Genomic DNA, 20,607 nt, shown 5'->3' on the forward strand with positions numbered 1-20,607 from the left:
ACAGGAGGGTGGGGGGGTCACGGTTCTCTGCCCCCCCCCCTCCCCAGGGCGCTTCCGGGCGGCCGTTCCCAGCGGAGCCTCCACCGGGATCCACGAGGCCCTGGAGCTCCGTGATGGCGACAAGAGCCGGTACCTGGGCAAAGGTGGGACGCTGGGGGGGGGGGGTGTGGCCAGGGGTCTCCCAAATCCAACCAAAGACCCCAACGACTTCCCCAAGACCTGACAGACCCCAACCAGGTCCCCCAAAACCCAACAACCCCCTCAATGACCCAACCGGGTCCCCCCAAGACCCAACAACCTCCCAATAACCCAACTGGCCCCCCTAAACCCCAGCAACATCCCCCCCCCCCATGACCCAACTGGGTCCCCCAAGACCCAGTGACCCCCCTGATGACCCAACTGGGTCCCCCCAAGATCCAACAACCCCCTGATGACCCAACTGGCCCCCCTAAAACCCAACACCCTCCCCAATGACTCAACTGGGTCCCCCAAGACCCAGTGACCCCCCCCCGATGACCCAACTGGGTCCCCCAAGACCCAGTGACCCCCCCCCAATGACCCAACTGGGTCCCCCCAAGACCCAACCCCCCCCCCCCAACAACCCAACTGGGTCCCCCTTAAACTCCCCCAAGCCCCTCCCCCCCCAATGCCCCCGCCATTGTGTGGGGGTGGGGTTGTGACAATCCTGAGGTCAGAGGTCATGTCCCCTGACCCCCCCCCCCCCCAGGTGTGCTGAAGGCTGTGGAGCACATCAACAAGACCATCGGCCCTGCTCTGGTGGAGAAGGTGTGTGTGGCCTCGGGGGAGGGGGAGAGAGAGCGGTTGGGGGGGCAGTTGTGGGTCTGATCCCCAACCCTTCCCCCCCCCCAGAAAATCAGCGTGGTGGAGCAGGAGAAGATTGACAAGGTCATGATCGACATGGATGGCACCGAGAACAAATGTGAGCTCGTCTCCCCCACCCATGACCCCTCCCCCCCCCTGCCCCCCCCAGATGCCTGGAACCCCCCAACTCACTCCCTTCCCCCCCCCCCCCCGTCTCCAGCCAAATTCGGGGCAAACGCCATCCTGGGGGTGTCTCTGGCCGTCTGCAAAGCTGGCGCGGCCGAGAAGGGCGTCCCACTCTACCGGCACATCGCCGACCTTGCCGGCAACTCCGACCTCATCCTGCCTGTGCCGGTACCCGCCCGCGGGGGTGGGGGGGGGTTTATGGGATTTGGGGGGGGCCCAAGTGGGTTGTTGGGCCTGTGGGGGGGGGGGTTGGGGAATGGTTTTGGGTTTTGAGGAACCTGGTTGGGTTTTGGGGGAGTTATTGGGTCCTTGGGTGGGGTCTTTGGGGATCCCACTGAGGGTCTTGGGGTGCTGGTTGGGTTTTGAGGGACCTGGTTGGGTCTTGGGGGATCCCATTGGGTTTGGGGTCTTGGGGGGGGCATTGTTGGGTCTTGGGGGGTCTTTGGGTCATTGGAAGGGTTGTTGGGTCTTTGGAGGGGTTGTTAGGTCTTGGGGAGGGGTGTCACTGGGTCTTCGAGAGTTGAGTCTTGGGGGGGGGTCGTTGGGTCTTTAGAAGGGTTATTGAGTCTTTGGGGGTCGTTGGGTCTTGGGGGGGGTCACTGGGTCTTTAGAAGGGTCATAGAGTCTTTGGGGGGTCATTGGGTCTTGGGGGGTTGAGTCTTTGGGGGATCATTGGGTCTTGGGGGGTCATTGGGTCTTGGGAGTGTTCTTGGGTCTTTAGAAGGGTCATTGAGACTTGGGGGGGTCTTGGAGGGGGTTGTTGGATCTTCGGAGGGGTCATTGGGTCTTGGGGGGACCCGGTTGGCCTTGGGGGGGTGTGTGTGTGGTGTCATTGGGTTTTGGGGGACCCAAGTGGGTTATGGGGATGGGGGTGGGGGGGGTGTGGTGTCACTGGGTCTCGGGGGAGGGATGTCGTTGGGTCTTCAGGGTCCCTCCTCGCCCTCCAGGCCTTCAACGTGATCAACGGCGGCTCCCACGCCGGGAACAAGCTGGCCATGCAGGAGTTCATGGTGCTGCCGGTGGGCGCCAACTCCTTCCGTGAGGCCATGCGCATCGGCGCCGAGGTCTACCACAGCCTCAAGGGCGTCATCAAGGCCAAGTACGGCAAAGACGCCACCAACGTGGGCGACGAGGGCGGCTTCGCCCCCAACATCTTGGAGAACAACGAAGGTAGGAGGCGACCGGACGGCTGGGTCTTCGCCCGCCCATCCCCCACCCTTGGGTTGGGGGGCTTAGGAGCTATTTATAGCCCCTCCCCCCCCCGTCCCCCCACCCCCGGGGTTGGGTTTCGGGGTCGAATCCAGAATTAGTCGCCGCGGCCGTAACCGGAGAAATGCTAACGAGGGGTCAGCGGGGGGGGGGGGGGGGAGGGAGGGAGGGGCAGGGAAAGGGCAAGAGCTTGGATCCTTTGGGTGGGGGAGGGGAATGGGTGAGGTGTCCGTGTCGTGTCCCCCCCCCCCGAAACGCGTGAGGCTGAGAGGGCGCCCCCTAGCGCTGGAGCTGTTGAAGGCGGCCATCGGCCAGGCCGGGTACCCCGACAAGGTGGTGATCGGGATGGACGTGGCGGCCTCCGAGTTCTGCCGCGAGGGACGCTACGACCTTGACTTCAAATCCCCCCCCGACCCCAAACGCCTCATCAGCGGGGAGCAACTGGGGCAGCTCTACCAGAGCTTCATCAAGGATTATCCCGGTGAGGGCACTGGGAGGGACTGGGAGGGACTGGGAGGGGAGGTGGGGGTTCTCTAGTGGCTCGTATGGGGTTGTGGATGGGGATAGGGTAAGGGGAATGGATTCAAACTGGGGCTGGGGGGACCGGGAGGGACTGGGGGGACACTGGGAGGGACTGGGAGGGGAGGTGGGGGTTCTCTGGTGGCTCGTACGGGGTTGTGCATGGGGATAGGGTATGGGGAATGGACTCAAACTGGGGCTGGGGGGACCGGGAGGGACTGGGGGAACACTGGGAGGGACTGGGAGGGACTGGGGGGACACTGGGAGGGACTGGGAGGGGAGGTGGGGGTTCTCTGGTGGCTCGTACGGGGTTGTGCGTGGGGATGGGGTAGGGGAAACAGGTCCTACACCAGGGGTGGAGAGGTCTTGGAGGCACTGGGGGGGACTGGAGGGCACTGGGAGGGACTGGGAGGGGAGGTGGGGGCCCTCCAGTGGCTCATATAGGGTTGTGCATGGGGATGGGGTAGGGAAAATGGCCTCTAAGCTGGGGCTGGGGGGACTTTGGGGCACTGGGAGAAACTGGGAGGGACTGGGAGGACACTGGGAATGACTGAGAGGCACTGGGAGGGGGGGTGTGGGAGTTCTCTGGTGGCTCGTACGGGGTTGTGCATGGGGATAGGGCAGAGGGAATGGCTGCAAACTGGGGCTGGGGGAACTGGGAGGGACTGGGAGGACACTGGGAGGGACTGGGGGGTGGGGGTTCTCTGGTGGCTCGTATGGGGTTGTGCATGGGGATGGGGCAGGGGAAATGGCCTCAAACTGGGGCTGGGGGGACACTGGGAGGCACTGGGAAGGACTGGAATGGACTGGGATGGGCTGCAAAAGCAGGTGGGGGTTCTCCGGTGGCTCGTATAGGGTTGTGCATGGGGATGCAGGATGGGAACTGACCCTATCCCAGAACCGGGAAGTCGTTGGTCCGTACTGGTCTATACTGGGAGATGCCGTTCTCGCAGTGGTGTCGATCGAGGACCCCTTTGACCAGGACGACTGGGAGGGGTGGCAGCGGTTCCTGGGCCAGGTGGACATCCAGGTGGTGGGGGACGACCTGACCGTCACCAACCCCCGGCGCATCCAGCGCGCGGCCGAGCTCCGCGCCTGCAACTGCCTCCTGCTGAAGGTCAACCAGATCGGCTCCGTCACCGAGTCCATCCAGGCGTGAGTCCTCGTGCGAAACCCTCGTGCAAAAAAAACCCCCACCCCCAAAACCACGCCTCGTGCGAAAAACCCCACACCCTCGTGCAAAACCCTCGTGCAAAAAAAAAAAAAAAAAAGTGCCCTTGTGCAATGCCCCTCCTGCAAAGCTCTTGGGCAAAGACCCTTGTGAAAAGCCCCTCGTGCAAAGGCCTCGTGGCAAGCCCTTGTGCAAGGCCCTTCACAGAAAGCCCCTTGTGCAAGGCCCTTCACAGAAAGCCCCTTGTGCAAAGCCCCTCGTGCAAAAGGCCCCCCCAACAAGCCCCTTACGAAAAGCCCCTCGTGCAAGAGAGATTCCCTCGTGCAAAGCCCCTCGCGCGCAACCCCTCGAGCGGGGGTTCCCACCCTTATGCGAGCCCACGTGTGTGTGTGTGTCCGTGTGTCCCCGTGTCCCCCCCCCGGGCCCCCCCCCCCCCCCCCCAGGTGCAAGCTGGCCCAGAGCCACGGCTGGGGGGTGATGGTGAGCCACCGCTCGGGCGAGACCGAAGACACCTTCATCGCCGACCTCGTCGTGGGGCTCTGCACCGGCCAGGTGGGTCCCCCCATCACCCCCCCCCCCCCCAACACCCCCCCATCACCTTATCACCCCCCCATCATCGTCATTTTGTGTCCCCCCCCCCCCCAGATCAAGACGGGCGCCCCGTGTCGCTCCGAGCGCTTGGCCAAGTACAACCAGCTGATGAGGTGAGGGGTCCCCAAATGTCCCCCCCCATCCCCAAATGTGTTCCCCCCCCCCCCCGGGTCCCCACACATCCCCGTGCCCCCCAAGGGGATGGGGGGGGGGGGGTGGCCCCGGGGGTGGGGGTGGCCCTGGACCCCTCCCCACAAGCCCCCCCCCCCCCCCCCAGCAGCAGGGGTGTCCCCAAGCCTGTGGCATTGTCGGCCCCCCCCCCCCCGTCCCCCCTCACTGACCCCGTGTCCCCCCCCCAGGATCGAGGAGGCGCTGGGGGACAAGGCCAAGTTCGCCGGGCGCAAGTTCAGGAACCCCCGGGCCAAGTAGGACGAGGACAGACGGGGGCCACCGTCCCCCCCCCCCCCCCCCGGGCCACCATCACCCCCCCCGGGGGCCACCACGACCCCTGCCCAGGGGTCACTACCACCCCCCCCACCCCCCAATAAACGTTCTGGAGCACAACAAACCCCGACTCGTTATTTTTTTTGGGGGGTGGGGGGGGCACACCAAGGACCCAGGATATGGGGGTGACCGTGTTCCCCCCCCCCCGTGACCCCCCCCAGAACAGACACAGAGACACGGGTGGGAGCTGAAGGGTTTTATGACCCCCCCCCCTCGCGTGTCCCCCCACCCCCACTCTGTTAAATACCCCCCCCCCGGGGGGGTGCAGCCCCACCCCCCCACCCCCCCTCACGCCGAGGCCCCCCCGGCCCCCCCGGCCCCCCCCTCGTCCTCCGCCTGCCGCAGCCGCTTCTTGGCCCGGATCTCGTTCATGGCCTCCTCGATGGAGCGCGTGTCCCGCTTGTTGGCCACCGGCACTGGGGGGGGACACGGGGGGGGGGGCGTGAGGGGACACCCAGGGACCCCCCCACACACACACCCAAAAAAACCCCACCAGGTCTGGGTGCCCCCCACCCCCCCGCTGCCCAGGACCCCCCAGATATGGGGATCCGGGGTCTGGGTGGCCCTGAGACCCCCCCAGGGGTCCGGGTACCCCCCCAACCCCCCCCCCCCAGAGGTCTCGGTGCCCCCCCCGACCTCCCCCACCCCCCCAGGGTCCAAGTGCCCCCCCACCCCCCCCCCCAGAGGTCCGAGTGCCCCTCACCCCCCCCAGGGGTGCCCCCCAGACCCCACCCCCACCCCCCCAGGGGTCCGGGTGCCCCCCAGGACCCCACACCCCCCCCCAGGATCCCCCCCCATCCCCCCAATGCCCCTCCCCCCCAATGCCCCTCCCCCCAATGCCCCTCCCCCTGCTCACCGCAGCCGTACGCCTTATTGGCCTCCATGGTGCGGGCGGCGGCTTTGGCGGCGTCGGAGCCAATCAGGTGCCGGTATTTATCCTTGTAATCGGTGGGCGGGCCGGGAGGGGCGGGGCCGCGCTGAAGCTCCTCCTCCTCCTCCTGCTGGGCTGCCAGCTCCTGGGGGAGGGGCGGGGCGTCAGCAGCAAGCCACGCCCACAGACCACGCCCCTTTTAAGCCACACCCCCCGCAAACCACGCCCCCACCCTGCCCAGGCTCCGCCCCCCCAGCCCCGCCCCGTTAAACCCCACCTACCCGGAGTCGTCGGCGCTGCCCCGCCCGGGCGGGGTCCCACTCCTCCCCCCGCCGATACGCCTCCAGCTCCTCGTCCGACGGCGCGAACTCCTGCGCAAGCGTCAGCCCCCGCCCGGCACCGCGCACCCCCTCGCTCCCCTCCCCCCACCGCTGACAGAGGGGCCCCTCCCCCTCCCTGATACCCTACCCCCCCCTCCCCCAGGGGCCCCTCGGTGTCGTGTGCCCCCCGCCCCATCCCCTGGGGTCCCCCCCCCCCCTTGTCACCCCCCTGCTATTCTTTGGGGTCCCCTGTCCCCGTCCATCCCCCTGTGTCCCCTCCCCATCATCTCCCATGTCCCCCCCCCATCCCCTGGGGCCTCCTGTCCCCCCATGTCCCCTCCCCACCGTCCCCGGTTCCCCCCATGTCCCCTCCCCGCCATCCCCTGGGCTCCCCCACCCCAGTGTGTGTCGTCGTCGTCGTCGTCCCCCCCCCCCCCCGCTGTCCCCCACCTTTTTGAAGACCATGACGTAACGACTGTCCTCGTCGTCCCCGAAGGAGAAAGACGTCAGCCCGGCCACCTCCGCCACGTCGTGCCTGTGGGGGGGGGGTGGGCAGCGTCATGGAGGGGAACGTGACATCAACACCCGACTCCCCCCCCACCCCCACCCCCATGCTGTCCGCAGGGGGGTCCCCCCGAGTGTCCCCAGGGGTCTGTCACCCCCGCATCGGGGTCCCCAACTGCCCCAGGGTGGGGCTGCCACCACGGGGTGCTCCTGTTCTGTCCCCAGTGCCCCCCCCCCAGCATCCCCAGTGCCCCCCCCCCCCCTCACAGGATGCTTCTCTCGATCTTGTTCATGGGCTGGAAGCGGCGCCGGGGCTCCCCGCTGGCCTGGATGAACTGCGACACCTCCTGCTCCATCTGGGGGGGGGGGGACACACACCAGGGGTCAGGGTGGGGGGCACCCAGGCAGCCGAGGGGGCACCCAGGTGTCTGCTGGGGGGGGGGTCACCCCCCCCTCCACTCACCCTCTTCCTGAACTCGACCTTCTGGCGCTTCTCCTGCTCCTGCAGCTTCTTCACCCGGGCAGCTTGTTCTGGGGGGGGGGGGGGCAGGTCAGGGTGCTGGGACCCCCCCCCCAAACCCCCATCCGGGTGGGTGGGGGGGAAGGGGGCGTGGCCAAGGCCCCGGGGGGCGTGGCCAGCAGCATGCCTGGGGCTTCTCTCAAAGGGTCTGTGGGCGGGGCCAGGGGCAGGGGGTGGAGCCAGCAGCAGCTCTGAGTGACCATAAAAGGGTTGGGGGTGTGGCCGGTTGGTATGTGGGCGTGGCTAGCGGCGTGGCTCTGAAGGGATGGGGCGTGGCCATGCGGGCGGGGGCGGGGCCAGCAGCACCTCTAAGTGCCAAGGGGTCTGGGGGCGTGGCCAGTAAGACCCCAGGCTGTCAGTCAAGGGGACTGGGGGCGTGGCCAGCAGCACCCCGGTCAGTATCAGGTGGGCGGGGGCGTGGCCAGCAGGACCCCCCCCAAGGTGCCTATCAAGGTGATTTGGGGCGTGGCCAGTGGCCTGAGGGCGGGGCCAGCGGGTTCTCTAACGGTGGGCGTGGCCAAACACCCCAAGGGGCGTGGCCGAGCGTGACGGGAAAGTCGGGGCGGGGGGGGGGGGGGGGGGGGAAGGACGGGGGGCCGGACGCGCAGCCACCACCCGCCCCCCCCCCGCCGCGCCCGTTACTTCCCGCCCCCGCGGGACCCTTCGGGTCCCTCCCGGTCACCCCCGCGCCCCTCGGCCCCGCTGACCCCTCGCCCGGCGCCGCGCCTCCCCGTCGGCGGCAGCGGGCGGCCGCTCCATGGAGCTGAGGATGGAGCCGAGCAGATCCAGCTCCGCCATCTTGGGGGGAGCCGAGGCGCGCCACGCCCCCGCGTCGGTGCGTCACCGCGTCGAGGAAGGCGGTGGGCGTGGCCTGGCGGAAATGGGCGTGGCGACGCTAATAGAGTGGGGCGGGCGAAAGGGGCGGGCGCTGCCCTTAAAGGGGCGTGGTCTGCCCTTGGAGCGCGGCCTGCCCCTACTGGGGCGTGGCTTCCCTTAAAGGGGCGGGCGTTCCACGCAGCTGTGTCCTCTCGCCTTAAAAGGGCACGGCCTGAAAGGGGGCGGTCCTTAAAGGCACAGGGGCCGCTCTCCCCCACGCGTGTCCCCCCTCCAGCCACGCACACGCATCGGTTTTTTTCTTCCCGCTTCCTCTTTTTTAATGGAACTTTGTACAAAGAGCCCACGCAGGGCCGGGGGAGGGGGGGCGAGGGTGTGGGCATGCGGGGGGGGGGGGAGGGAGGGGAGGTACAGGAGCGTGGGGGGAGGGGCGTGGGGTGGCTCTACCCCCCCCTCCCCCCCTCCCATGAGCCCCACGAGGGGCGGGACCCAGGCGTCCGGGTGCCAGTGGGTGGGGGGTGATTGGCACCGGAGATAAGGCAAAGCCGTGGGGGGGGGGGAAGGAGGGGATGGGAGCCCCCCTGGACACCTGGGTCACCCGTGGGGGGGGGGAGGGGAGCCCCCCCCGGACACCTGGGTCACCCGTGGGGGGTGTCACGAGGCCAGGCCCCGCTTCTGTAAACTGTCCACCTCCTTGTTCTGCTTCAGCTCCTCCATCCTGGGGGGGGGAAAAACACAAGTGGGGGGGAAAACACGAGTGGGGGGGTGTCAGGCTCCGTGGGGGGGCGTCAGGCTCCGTGGGGACCCCCCTGACCACCCTCCACCAGTGTCACCTGTCCCACCCACCCCGTGACCCCCCCCCCAGCCCCACACCCCCCTTATCCATGTCCCCCGTCAATGTGCCCACCCCCCCATCCGTGTCCCCCGTCAATGTCCCCACCCCCCCCGTCCCTCCCACTCGTGTCCCCCCTCCCCACTCGTGTCCCCCCTCCCTCCCCGTGCCCCCCCTCCCCACTCGTGTCCCCACCGGTGTCGGCAGCGCCGCAGGAACCGCATGATCTTCCGGGCCGCCTGGTCCTGCTTGATGGTGAGGAAGGTGCCCCTGGGGGGAGGGGAGGGTGAGGACCCCCACGGCCGGGGCACCCAGCACCCCCTGTCCCCCAGCACCCAGTGTCCCCAGTCCCCCAGCACCCAATGTCCCCAGTCCCCCAGCACCCCCAGTATCCCGTCCCCAATCACCCCAGTATCCCCAGTCCCCCAGCACCCAATGTCCCCAGTCCCCCAGCACCCCCAGTATCCCGTCCCCAATCACCCCAGTGTCCCCAGTCCCCAATCACCCCAGTATCCCCAGTCCCCCAGCACCCCAGTATCCCCAGCACCTGATCACCCCAGTATCCCCAGTCACCCCAGTGTCCCCAGTCCCCCAGCATCCAATGTCCCCAGTCCCCCAGTGTCCCCCACCCTGAACCCCCCCAGCACCCGGTGTCCCCAGCACCCAATCACCCCAGTATCCCGTCCCCAATCACCCCACTGTCCCCAGTCCCCCAGCACCCAGTGTCCCCAGTATCCCATCCCCAATCACCCCAGTGTCCCCAGTCCCCCAGCACCCAGTGTCCCCAGTCCCTGATCACCCCAGTATCCCGTCCCCAATCACCCCAGTATCCCCAGTCCCCCAGCACCCCAGTGTCCCCAATCACCCCAGTGTCCCCACTCACCCCAGCGTCCCCCGTCCCCCAGCGTCCCCCGTCCCCCCGCAGCACCCACCGCAGACGCGCTGTCACGGCGGGCGCGCTGGCGCGGGGTCCCTGCTGCAGCCGCTGGTGCTCGCGGTGGCTGCGGTAGCGCTGCTGGATGAGCACGGCCGCGCGCCGGCGACGCTGGAACCGCTTCTGCTCCGCGTAGCTCCGGAATTTGCTCTGGATCAGGATGGCCGCCTGCGTCATCCGCTGGTACAGCGCGAACTGGGACGGGGGACACGCACGCGCAGCGCCTCAGCACCCGTGGGTGACACCCGCACCCCTAGGCAGGGCCCCCCAAAATCTGGGATCGTCCGTGTCCCCCCCCCACCCCGAACCCCGCAGCCCTGGGTGTCCCGTTGTACCTTCAGAGCGATCCAGGTGAGCTTGTGGGGCAGAGAGAGAGGGTTAGGGGGGGCTCGGGGGGGGGTCCCAGGGGTTTGGGGGGGATCCTAAAGGGGTGGGGAGGGGGTGCAGGGGCGTTTTGGGGTCCCCCCGCCCCCCGTTACCTGTTTATACTTGCGGTAGCAGCGCTGGATGACGGCGGCCGCCATCTCCTGCTGCTCCTTCAGCCTCCGGCCCTGCGGGGGAAGGAGGGGGCAGAAAAAGATTTTTGGGGGGGGGGGATAGGGGTCAGCGTGGCGGTGGGGGGGGGGTTTTGGGGTGTCCCCGGGGGTGGGGGTGCCTCACCCGGTACTTGCGGAAGGCGCCTTGGACGAGGCGAGCGGCTTCGTAGAGCTCGTGCTGCTCCTGGTCGGAGAGGGTGAGGAGGGCGACGGCGCTCTCCCCCCGCGCCCCCCCCGAGGCGTTGAGGAACTCGGCCCAGCCGGCCGTCGAGGGGGGGGGTGGCAGCGGCGGCTTTTCGGGGACCCCCGGGGACCCCCGGGATGGCGCCTCCGCTCTGGAGGTGGGGGGGGGGGAACAGAGAGACAAAGAGGGGGTCAGGGTAGGGGGGGGTGTCATGGGCAATGGGACCCCCCCCAGTGGGATACTGGGGTGTCACTGGATGTGGGGGACCCCCCCAGTGGGATATGGGGGTGTCACAGGCTGGGGGACCCCCCCCAGGGATATTGGGGTGTCACAGCCCTCCTGGCACCCCCCCCTCCAAGGATACTGGGGTGCCACTGGATGTGGGGGACCCCTCTGGAGAAACTGGGGTGCCCCCCCAGGACCCCCCCCCCCCCCATGGGGACATCAGGGTACCCCAGCCCACGGTGACACCCCCCACCCCCCCCCCAGGGATATGGGGGTCCCCCAAAAACCTGTGGGGGGGCGCGGGGGGGCGATCGACGCTCTCCAGGTAGGTGGCCAGCCAGGCCATGGCCGCGCTCAGCCCCGCCGTCCCCGGCGTCACCGCTGTCGTCGTCGTCGTCGTCATCGTCCCCCCCGCCGGCGTCCCCAGGGGCCCCCCCGGCGCCTCCTGTTTGATGCGCTCGGGCGTGGCCTCGATGATCTGTCGCGCCAACGTCACCACCTCCGCCTGCGGGGGGGACGACACACGGGTGACATCAGGACGGCAGCGGTGGCGGGGGGTGTGGGGGGGACACGCTCCTCCCCACCCCTGTGAGAGGGGGTGTCCCCCCCCCAAATTTAGGGGGTTCCCCGTTACCTGCAGGGCGTCGGCGGGCGGGGACGGGGCGTCGTCGGGGGGGCTGGGGGGGGCGGGGGGGCAGCGGGACGGAGCCGGGTCCCTCCGAGAGGCCCGAGGGGGACGAGAGGCTGCTGGCCGTGCTCAGCCCTGGGGACAGCGGGGGACAGCGGGGTGGCTTCGGTCCTGGGGGGGCGCGGGGGGGGGGGGGGGGACAGGGGACACTTTGGGGGGGTTTGGGGACAACTGGGGATGGGGGGGGGACGATGAAGGACATGGGGGGGGCTTGGGGACACCTGGGGGGGGGATCAGGGACACGGGGGGGATTTGGGGACATGGGGGGGACGAGGGACACGGGGGGGATTTGGGGACACGGGGGGGGATTTGGGGACACTCGAGGACACGGGGGGACATGAGGGACATGGGGAGGATTGGGGACACCCTGGGGGGGGGAATGAGGGACATGGGGGGGATTTGGGGACACGGGGGGGACGAGGGACACGGGGGGGGATTTGGGGACACGGAGGGGACGAGGGACACGGGGGGGGATTTGGGGACACTCGAGGACACGGGGGGGGATTTGGGGACACTCGAGGACACGGGGGGACATGAGGGACATGGGGAGGATTGGGGACACCCTGGGGGGGGGAATGAGGGACATGGGGGGGATTTGGGGACACGGGGGGGACGAGGGACACATGGGGACATGAGGGACATGGGGAGGGTTGGGGACACCCAGGGGGGGAATGAGGGACACGGGGGGGACATGGGGGGGGGGGGGGGAAGGGGACACAGAGAGGCTGGTGGGCAACAGGGGACCCTCGGGGACACTCGGTGACCACACTGGGGTGACAGGGGGGTGACACACACCCCCACCCCCCCCCCCCCACGGTGACGGCCGCGTACCTGTATCGGGGCTGGCGGAGAGCGGGGAAGGGACGCGCAGGCCGGGGAGGTGACAGCGCGGGGACGCGGGTGACAGCTGCGGCTGTAGCTCCTCCAGGCGGGTGACAAGGGCCAGGTGACCGCGGGCGCGGGCCAGGCCCAGCGGCAGCCGCCCCAGCGTGTCGGGGACGGCCAGCGCCCGTCGGTCCCAGCGGCACAGCCGCTCCGCCGCCTCCCGGTGACCCAGGGCGCACGCCCACATCTGGGGACAGCGGTGGCACGCGGGTCACCGACGTCCCCCCCCCCGCCCCCGTCCCCAAGGTGCCACCACCCCCACCCCCCCGCCTCGGTCCTGACGTCTCCCGGACGCTGTCCCTGTCCCCACCGTGTCCCCACCGTGTCCCCTCACCAGGGGGGTGCAGGAGAAATGGTCCACGTTGAGGGGGTCGACCTCCTGCTCCAGCTCCAGGCTGTCGGCCGCCAGCGCCCTGCGGGGACGGGAGGGGACACGGCCGTGGGGGTCACCTCCCCCTTGGGGACACGGCCGTGGGGGTCCCTGTCCCCAATTGTCCCCATCCCATCCCTGTCCCCAAGGGTCTCCGAGGTGTCCCCGCTCATCGCCAGCACCGCAGGGTCTCCATCCTATCCCCATCCCTGTCCCCAAATGTCCCCAGCTGTCCCCGAGGTGTCCCCATCCCTGTCCCCAAGGGTCCCAAGGTACCCCCAAGGTGTCCCCAATTGTCCCCAAATGTCCCCAAGCTCACCGCCAGCGCCCCAGGGCCTCCACCCTGTCCCCATCCCTTTCCCCAAGGATCCCAAATGTCCCAAAGGTGTCCCCAAATGTCCCAAAGGTGTCCCCAATTGTCCCAAATTGTCCCCAAATGTCCCCAAGGTATCCCATCTCTGTCCCCAAGGGTCCCAAATGTCCCCAAGGTATCCCCAATTGCCCCCAAATGTCCCCAAGGTGTCCCCAAATGTCCCCGAGCTCACCGCCAGCACCGCAGGGCCTCCACCCTGTCCCCATCCCTTTCCCCAAGGATCCCAAATGTTCCCACATTGTCCCCAAATGTCCCCATCTCTGTCCCCAAGGACCACAAATGTCCCCAAGGTGTCCCCAAACGTCCCCAAATGTCCCCAATTGTCCCCAAGCTCACCGCCAGCGCCGCAGGGCCTCCACCCTGTCCCCATCCCTTTCCCCAAGGATCCCAAATGTCCCCATCTCTGTCCCCAAGGGTCCCAATTGTCCCCAAGGTGTCCCCAAACGTCCCCGAGCTCACCGCCAACGCCGCAGGGTCTCCACCAGGCCGGCGTAGCCCTGGGCGGCCGCCAGGTGCAGCAGCGTCATCCCGCGGAAGGTGGCCCCGTGGGCCAGCGCCGTCCCCGACGCCGTCGTCGTCCCCGACCAGCCCAGCCGCGCCATCATGGCCTCGCAGACGGCCACCACCCGCGCCTCGAAGGAGGACCCCGGCCCCTGTCCCCGTGGGGACGTCAGGGGACGCGTGGGGCGGGGGCAGAGGGGGGTGGCAGGGGACACGGGGGGGACATTGGGGACGTCCGGGGACATCGGGGGGGATTCAGGGGACGTGGGGGATGCTGGGGGGTGGGGGGGGGGACATGGGACTCCGGGGGGGTTCAAGGGACACCAGGGTGGGGGTGGGGCCTCACCTGCTCCGGGGGGGTCTCCGTGGGGTTCCCCCGCGGCGGGGGGAGGGGCGCGGGGGGGGGCAGGGCCCCCAGGCGAGTCTCCAGCTGCTCCAGCCGCTCCAGGATGGACAGACGGAACTGGGCCTCTGGGGGGGGACGGGACACGACACCCCGACATCGGAAAGAGCCCCTCCCCCCCCCGAACCGCACATTGGGGTCCCCATGGTGCCCCCTCCCCACCCCCCCCCCAAATAGCATCATCCCACGGCACCGGGGGGGGGGGGGGCAGGAATTTTAGGACACCCCCCCCCAGCGCCTGGGTGACACCCCACACGAGTGAGGATGGTTTTGGGGTACCCCCCACGGGGTGAAGGGCAGTTTTGGGGGGGGGGGGGGCCCCCACTCACCGTCAAGGGCCAACCAGTCCAGCTGGGAGCCGGGGGGACCCGTCGCCCCCCCCCGTGCCCGGTACTCGAAGGGGGCAGCGGCCGAGAGGAGCCGGGGGGGACAGGCCACGCGCAGGGCGGCCACGCCGGCTTCGTGTGCTGTGGGGAGGGGGACGCACACAGAGAAGGGGGGGGGTCAGCCACCGTGGGGGGGGGGGACACGAGTGGGTTTTGTGTGGGTGTTTGTGTCCCCCCCGCCCCGCCGCGGGGACACTCACGGGGACAGTAGCAGCGCAGGACGCCCGGCTGGACCAGCGCGGCCGGCACCGACACTCGGTCGAAGAGGCAGCTGTAGGCGCCGGCGCCCCACGGTCCCGTGATCAGCACCTTCACCCCACCCTGGGGGGGGGGTGGGAAAGAGCGTGGGGGGGGGGGTGTCACCTGTGGGGCCCCCCCACGCGTGGGGGGTGTGTGGGGAGCATGGGAAGGGGGACTGGAGCGGCGGGGGGGGGCTCACCTCGGGGTAGGACCACTCCGGGGAGAAGTCGGTGATGGCCGGCGGCGGTGGGTCGGAGGGGGGGGGCGGGAGGGGAAGGGGGGGGGAGTGGGGTGTGGGGGGGCTCCCGTGGGGTGGGGGGGGGCCCGGTGTCACCCGTCAACAGATCAGCGAAGGGGGGATGGGTGTTGAGATCCCGGGGGGGGTCCGGTGGGGCCACCCCCACCTCTTCCTCCCCCCTTCCGTCCTCTTCCTCCTCCCCTTCGTCATCGTCGCCCCCTAATTTTGGGGGGACCGGGGGGGGGGGCGCCAGGGGGGGCTTCGGCCTCGCAGCCGTAGGTTTGACCCCGGCGGGGGCTGTTGAGGAAACAATCGGGGTCGAAGGCAGGGGGGGGCGCGGTGTGGGGCAGCCCCACGGCGCCGTGGGGCAGTGCCGTGGGGCAGGAACTTTCGGGGGTCACCAGGTGCTGGCTGGGGGTCAGACCCAAAGGATTTTCGGGCCCCCCCGGGGCCGCCCCCCCTAAATTAGCCACTACTAATAGGGGGAATCCTGGGGGAAAAGAGGGGGGGCCCTCGGGGGGGGCCCCTGTCAGGCCTGGGGAGGGTTGGGTGGTGTCGGGGGAGGAGGGAGCAGCTTTGGGGGGGTCGGTCGTCACCGCCGCCGCCGCCCCCCCCTTTGCGCCCCCCCGCTCCACTTTGGGGGAGATGATTCGGTGTTTGGTGCTGCCGCACTTGTGGCCCGGGGTGCCTGGGGGGGAGGTGGGGGGGTAGGTCAGGAAGGGGGGAGGATTTGGGGGGGGGGGGGGGGGGGGGGTGGGCTCCGGGGGGATTGGGGGGGGGCCTGGGGGTCCCCTGGAGGGTGGTGGCAGGGATTGGGGTCCCCTGGGGCTGTTGGGGGGGGGGGGTCCCAGGGGTGTTCAGGGGGGTCCCAGGGGGTTTGGGGGTCCCGGGGTGCAGCTTGCGATGGGGTCCTGGAGGGTTCAGGAGGCCCTGGGAAGTTTGGGGGGGTCCCAGGGGCATTTGGGGGGGTCCCAGCGGGAGGTTCAGGGGGTCCTGGGGGGGGGGGGGCCCCCATGTGGTCCCAGGGGGATTCTGGGGGGGTCCCAGGGGGGGCTTTGTGGATCCATGGGGGGTTGGGGGGGAGGTGGGTGTCTCAGGGGGGTTTGGGGGACTCCCGAGGGGGTTGGGGGGGGGGTCGCTGGTCCCAGGGGGGTTTGTGGGGATCCCGGGGTGGGGGGGCGGTTCCGGGTCCCAGGGGGGTTTGTGGGGATCCCGGTGGAATTCGGGAGGGGGGTCCCGTCTCACCCAGCCCCCCGGCGCAGAGGCAGGCGTGGGTGCGGGGGGGCGGCCGCGCCTGGTGACTCTCCAGGACGTGCTGCACCAGCTGCTCCAGCGAGAGCCCGGCCGGGGCCCCCCCCCCGTTCCCGCAGCCCCACTTCATCCCGTGAACTGGGGGGGGGGGGGGGATGGAAGGGGGACAAATTAAGTAAGAAAAGGGGTTTTGGGGGTTTTTCTTTTTCGGGGGGCGTGTCGTCCCCCCCCCAAAAAGCACTTACACATGGGGCGGAGCTGGGCGACGAGCTCTTCCCGCGACCACTTGAGCCACTCGCGGGGGTCAGCGGTGGCGGCGCAGAGGGGGGGGCCGCTGGCGCAAAGCGGGGGGGCGCAGGGGCGGCCGCACTCCTCCATGGCCGGGACGTTCAGGTAATGAACCAGGACGATGTCGGGGTTCTGGGGCAGGGGAGCGGATGACACCCACCGCGCCTGGGTCTGCGGTGTGTTTTGGGGGGGGGGGGGGGGCTGGGGACTCCCCCCGGTGGAGTTTTGGGGGGGTCTCTGCATGTCCCCCCCCTCCCCAGGTTACCTGCAGCAGCCAGTAGCAGCGGCGGTGGAAGGTGGGGACGATGGAGGAGTGGACGTAGCAGCCGTAGAGGCACTGCGGGGAGAGGCAGGCTGGGGGGGGGGGCAACAGCCCCACACCACCCTCTGGGGGTCCCCAGCACCCCCAAATCACCCCAACTCCCTCCCTCGGGGTCCCCAATTCCCCCCCCCCCCCCCAACCCCAGTCAGGGCTCCTCCTAGCCGTGCCGGGGGGGGGGGGGGGGCGCGTCGGTTTTTTTGGGAGGGATCGTGTTATTTGGGGGGAGGGTGGGTTTTTTTGGGGGGCCCCCCCCCGCCTCCTACCTCCACCCCCTGCACCTTCAGCTTCATGTGGTCCTCGCGGGTGGTCTTGCCGTCCTTGCGCTTCTTCCAGCAGTAGCCGTCCTTGCGGTACTTCACCTTCTTCCGGTTGTAGAGGATGACGGAACCGTTCTGCGGCCTGGAAATAGGGGTGAGGGGTTGGGGGGGGGGGTGGGGGTACCCCACGGCCTGACACCGCCCCCCCCATAGCGACCCACGGGTGCCCCACCTGGTCTTGGGGGAGCAGGAGAGCCACTCGTCGTGTTTCTCAAAGGTGATGAGATAGGAGGCGATTTCCTAGGGGTTGTTGGGGGGGGGCGAAGAAGTGAGGTTCCATTGTCCCCAGCGTCCCCTCCGTGTGCCCAAGTCCCTGATGTCCCATTCCCCCACGTCCCCCCCCCGTGTCCCCCCACCTCGTTGGTGTTCCAGCGCAGCTGCTCCTTGGGCAGGACGGGACATTTGGGCAGACACTCCACCAGCTTCCGGGGCAGGAAAACCTTCAGGTGGCTCCTCTCTGCAGGGAAAGGGGTGAATGTGCGTCCCCCGCATGTCCCCCTCTGTGTCCCCCCCCTCCCCGTGTCCCCTGGGGTCCCGCCCCCCCCCCCGCCCCTTACCAGAGACCTCGGGGGGTTCCTTGCTGCTCATCCTGGGGGTGCGACGCGGGGCCCTCAGAGCTCCCCTCGGGGTGCGGAGGAAGGGCTGGCACCTGGAGGGGTCGTCACTGGGTGTCACCCCCCGCCCGTGTCCCTGTCGTCGTACCCCCCCCCCCCGAGTGGGTGATGGGGTGGGGGAACGGTGCCCCAGGCATGGGGACATCGTGGGAACGTCCCTTGTGGCTCCCCACGGCTCAGGCCTGACAACTGCCAGCACCCCGCTGCCATCCTCAGCTCCCTGCCCCACGGCACCCCACAGCCCCGCCCCACACCCCAAAGATCCCTGCCCCACGGCGTCCCACAGCCCCACCCTGTGCCCCCCACATCCCCACCCCATGGCACCCTGCACCCCCCACATCCCCACCCCATGACACCCCACAATCTCCACCCACACCCCCAAGATCCCCACAACACCCCACATCCCTTGCCTTATGGCACCCCACATCTCCACACACATCCCCACCCCATGGCACCCCACATCCCCTCTACACACCCCCAAGTGTCCCACCCCACAGCACCCCACACACCCCCAAGTCTCCCACCCCATGGTCCCCCCCACACCTTGACACAATGACCCCCCACAACCCCAAGACCCCCACCCCATGGCACCCCAAGACCCCCACCCCATGGCCACCCACAGCCCCCTCCCACACCCCCAAGTCTACCGCCCCATGGTCCCCCCCACACCTTGACACAATGACCCCCCACAACCCCAAGACCCCCACCCCATGGCCCCCCACAGCCCCCTCCCACACCCCCAAGTCTCCCACCCCATGGTCCCCCCCACACCTTGACACAATGACCCCCCACAACCCCAAGACCCCCACCCCATGGCACCCCAAGACCCCCACCCCATGGCACCCCACAGCTCCACCCCATGGCCCCCCACAGCCCCCTCCCACACCCCCAAGTCTCCCACCCCATGGTCCCCCCCACACCTTGCCACAATGACCCCCCACAACCCCAAGACCCCCACCCCATGGCACCCCACAGCTCCGCCCTATGGCACCCCCCACACTCCCGCCCCACGGCACCCCACACCCCCGCCCCTCGCCTCCCCTCCCTGCCCGGCCCCACCTGCCGGCAATACGAGGCCGCCGCCGCCGCCGCCGCCTCCGCCCCCGCCGCCGGCCGCCATCTTCCCGCCCCGCCGGGGGCCAGCGCTGACAGCGCCGCCGGCGCGTGACCTCAGCGCGCACGGGAGGGGGGGCGGGGCCAAACGCGGGGAAGGGCGGGGCTGGGGCGTGAGTGGGCGGGGCATCCCGGGCCGGTTCCCGCCCGGTTGTAAGCACGAGACGGCTATAGGAAGCGGCTATGTGATCCATACGGGATGGCTATAGGGCGCTATAGGAGATTGCTACGGGGCGCGTAGAAGGCGGCTACAGGACGCTATAACGCGTGGGTACAGGGCGCTGTAGGGGGTGGCCATGGGGTCCCTACGAGGCAGCTATGGGGCACTATAGGAGATGGCTATGGGGCCCGTAGGAGGCGGCTGTAGGGCGCTGTATAGAGTCGCTATAGAATCTATAGGCACAAACTGCGGAGCCGTGGGGCCGAGTCGCTGTCTTTAATGGTGGGAGAAGCAGCACGCCCCGCCCCGCCCATCACCCCCGACCCCACGGGAGGGAGGGGCTCCCTCTGGCCCCGCCCCGTGAGGCCCCGCCCCCTGGGGCCCCGCCCAGTGTCCCGCGCTCACCTGGGGGGCACCACGTGGGGTCCCCCCGCCCTCCGCCTGCCGCTTCACCCTGGGGGGGGGGGGGGCAGAGAGAGAGAGAGAGGCGTGTGTCACCCCCAGCCCCAAACCCACCCGATTTCACCCCAAAACCCGCGTCTCACTCGTCGATGCTGCTCTGCCGCCGCTTCAGCTCCGCCAAGTGGGAACGGACCGAGGCCGGGCCGTCGCGGGGGGGACGGCGATGGCGACAGAGCGACCGCGGCGAGGGCAGCGGCGATGTGGGCGCGACGGGGGGCTGCGGGGCTGCCCCCAAATCCTGCCCCCCGCCTCTGTCGTGAGGGGGGTGGTGGTCAGTAAATTCGGGGAGAAACACGGGAGTTTGGGGAAAAACATGGCGGCGCGGCGGTGCGTCGTGTGCCGCGAGGGGCGAGGCGCGATGGCGGCAGCCAATCGGATGGCAAGGGCTGGAGGGAGAGGCGTGGCGTCAGCACGATGCCTTGCTTTCGTCAGCGGGTGTTTAATGAAGCTGGCGCTGACGAGGTTCCCTACCTTGTCACCCAGAGCCTGTCAGGCGCGTCGGCATCAGCAATGACGTCATGGCGGCGGATGGTGCGGGATCGCCTGGGTGGGGAGAGGCGTTAGACGGGGAGAGGTGGGGGGTTTTGGGGAGAAATAGGGGAATTTTGGGGGTGCCGTAACCTGCCAGGCCCCCTGGGGTTTGGGGCTAATTTGGGGTATTTTGGGTCTGTACCTGGCGAAGGGGCCGAGGGCCGCCCAGGGCTCATCCTCCATGTCGGGGGGTCTGGGGAGGGAAAAGGGGGGAGAAATGGGGAAAGGAGGGAAAGTGGGGGGAAACTATGAGAAAAGGAGGGAAAATGGGGGAAAATGAGGGGGAATGGGGAGAAATGGGGGGAAGGAGGGAAAAGCTGAGGGGAAATGGGGGAAAACTATGAGAAAAGGGAGAAAAGTGTCAGGACAAAAGGAGCAAAAATAGGGATAAAGTGTGTTGCCTGTCGTTGGCGTGACGACCTGGTTCACTACCTACAAAAGTGTGAGGAGAAAAACAGGAAAAATGACAGAAAATGAGGGAAAAACGTGAAGGGAAAAGGAGAGAAAAGAGCAAAGAATGTGTGGAGAAAAGGAGGGGAAAGAGAAAAAAGCGTGAGGAGAAAAGGAGGGGAAACACGTGAGGGAAAAATGTGGGGAAATGGGGATAAAGTGTGAGGGGGAAAAGGAGGGAAAAGCTGAGGAGAAATATGTGAGACGAAAATGGGGGGAAATGGGGATAAAGTGCGAGAAGAAAAGGAACAAA

The 20,607-nt window shown here is 68.8% G+C and overlaps 4 protein-coding genes across 4 annotated transcripts; 1 reads left to right on the forward strand and 3 right to left on the reverse strand.

Annotated features, from left to right (window-relative positions):
• Positions 1-41: 41 nt before the first annotated feature.
• On the forward strand, positions 42-5,066 carry LOC129197936 (beta-enolase). Its single transcript, XM_054806772.1, has 10 exons — positions 42-143; positions 728-786; positions 871-940; positions 1,043-1,176; positions 1,956-2,178; positions 2,501-2,698; positions 3,690-3,891; positions 4,351-4,459; positions 4,553-4,611; positions 4,858-5,066. Exons 3-10 carry the CDS (start codon positions 910-912, stop codon positions 4,925-4,927), a joined length of 1,026 nt encoding a protein of 341 aa, XP_054662747.1. The 5' UTR covers positions 42-143; positions 728-786; positions 871-909; the 3' UTR covers positions 4,928-5,066.
• A 224-nt stretch (positions 5,067-5,290) lies between these two features.
• Positions 5,291-8,071, reverse strand: SPAG7 (sperm associated antigen 7). Its single transcript, XM_054806743.1, has 7 exons — positions 7,925-8,071; positions 7,161-7,228; positions 6,965-7,053; positions 6,644-6,728; positions 6,155-6,244; positions 5,859-6,018; positions 5,291-5,418 (listed from the first exon to the last, which is right to left on the reverse strand). Exons 1-7 carry the CDS (start codon positions 8,013-8,015, stop codon positions 5,291-5,293), a joined length of 711 nt encoding a protein of 236 aa, XP_054662718.1. The 5' UTR covers positions 8,016-8,071.
• Positions 8,072-8,358: 287 nt separating this feature from the next.
• On the reverse strand, positions 8,359-18,802 carry CAMTA2 (calmodulin binding transcription activator 2). Its single transcript, XM_054806775.1, has 24 exons — positions 18,698-18,802; positions 17,582-17,673; positions 17,381-17,481; positions 17,197-17,264; positions 16,971-17,106; positions 16,651-16,722; positions 16,343-16,517; positions 16,092-16,235; positions 15,055-15,534; positions 14,808-14,944; positions 14,569-14,689; positions 14,312-14,449; positions 13,926-14,050; positions 13,538-13,731; positions 12,670-12,748; positions 12,282-12,522; positions 11,397-11,525; positions 10,991-11,267; positions 10,478-10,688; positions 10,297-10,368; positions 10,153-10,173; positions 9,816-10,012; positions 9,079-9,153; positions 8,359-8,769 (listed from the first exon to the last, which is right to left on the reverse strand). Exons 2-24 carry the CDS (start codon positions 17,610-17,612, stop codon positions 8,706-8,708), a joined length of 3,288 nt encoding a protein of 1,095 aa, XP_054662750.1. The 5' UTR covers positions 17,613-17,673; positions 18,698-18,802; the 3' UTR covers positions 8,359-8,705.
• Positions 18,803-18,928: 126 nt separating this feature from the next.
• Positions 18,929-20,128, reverse strand: LOC129197904 (translation initiation factor IF-2-like). Its single transcript, XM_054806713.1, has 4 exons — positions 20,047-20,128; positions 19,845-19,916; positions 19,457-19,759; positions 18,929-19,365 (listed from the first exon to the last, which is right to left on the reverse strand). Exons 1-4 carry the CDS (start codon positions 20,085-20,087, stop codon positions 19,188-19,190), a joined length of 594 nt encoding a protein of 197 aa, XP_054662688.1. The 5' UTR covers positions 20,088-20,128; the 3' UTR covers positions 18,929-19,187.
• Positions 20,129-20,607: the final 479 nt, after the last annotated feature.

Source organism: Grus americana, chromosome 30, assembly GCF_028858705.1.
Source record: "Grus americana isolate bGruAme1 chromosome 30, bGruAme1.mat, whole genome shotgun sequence".
NCBI classification, from domain to species: Eukaryota; Metazoa; Chordata; class Aves; order Gruiformes; family Gruidae; genus Grus; species Grus americana.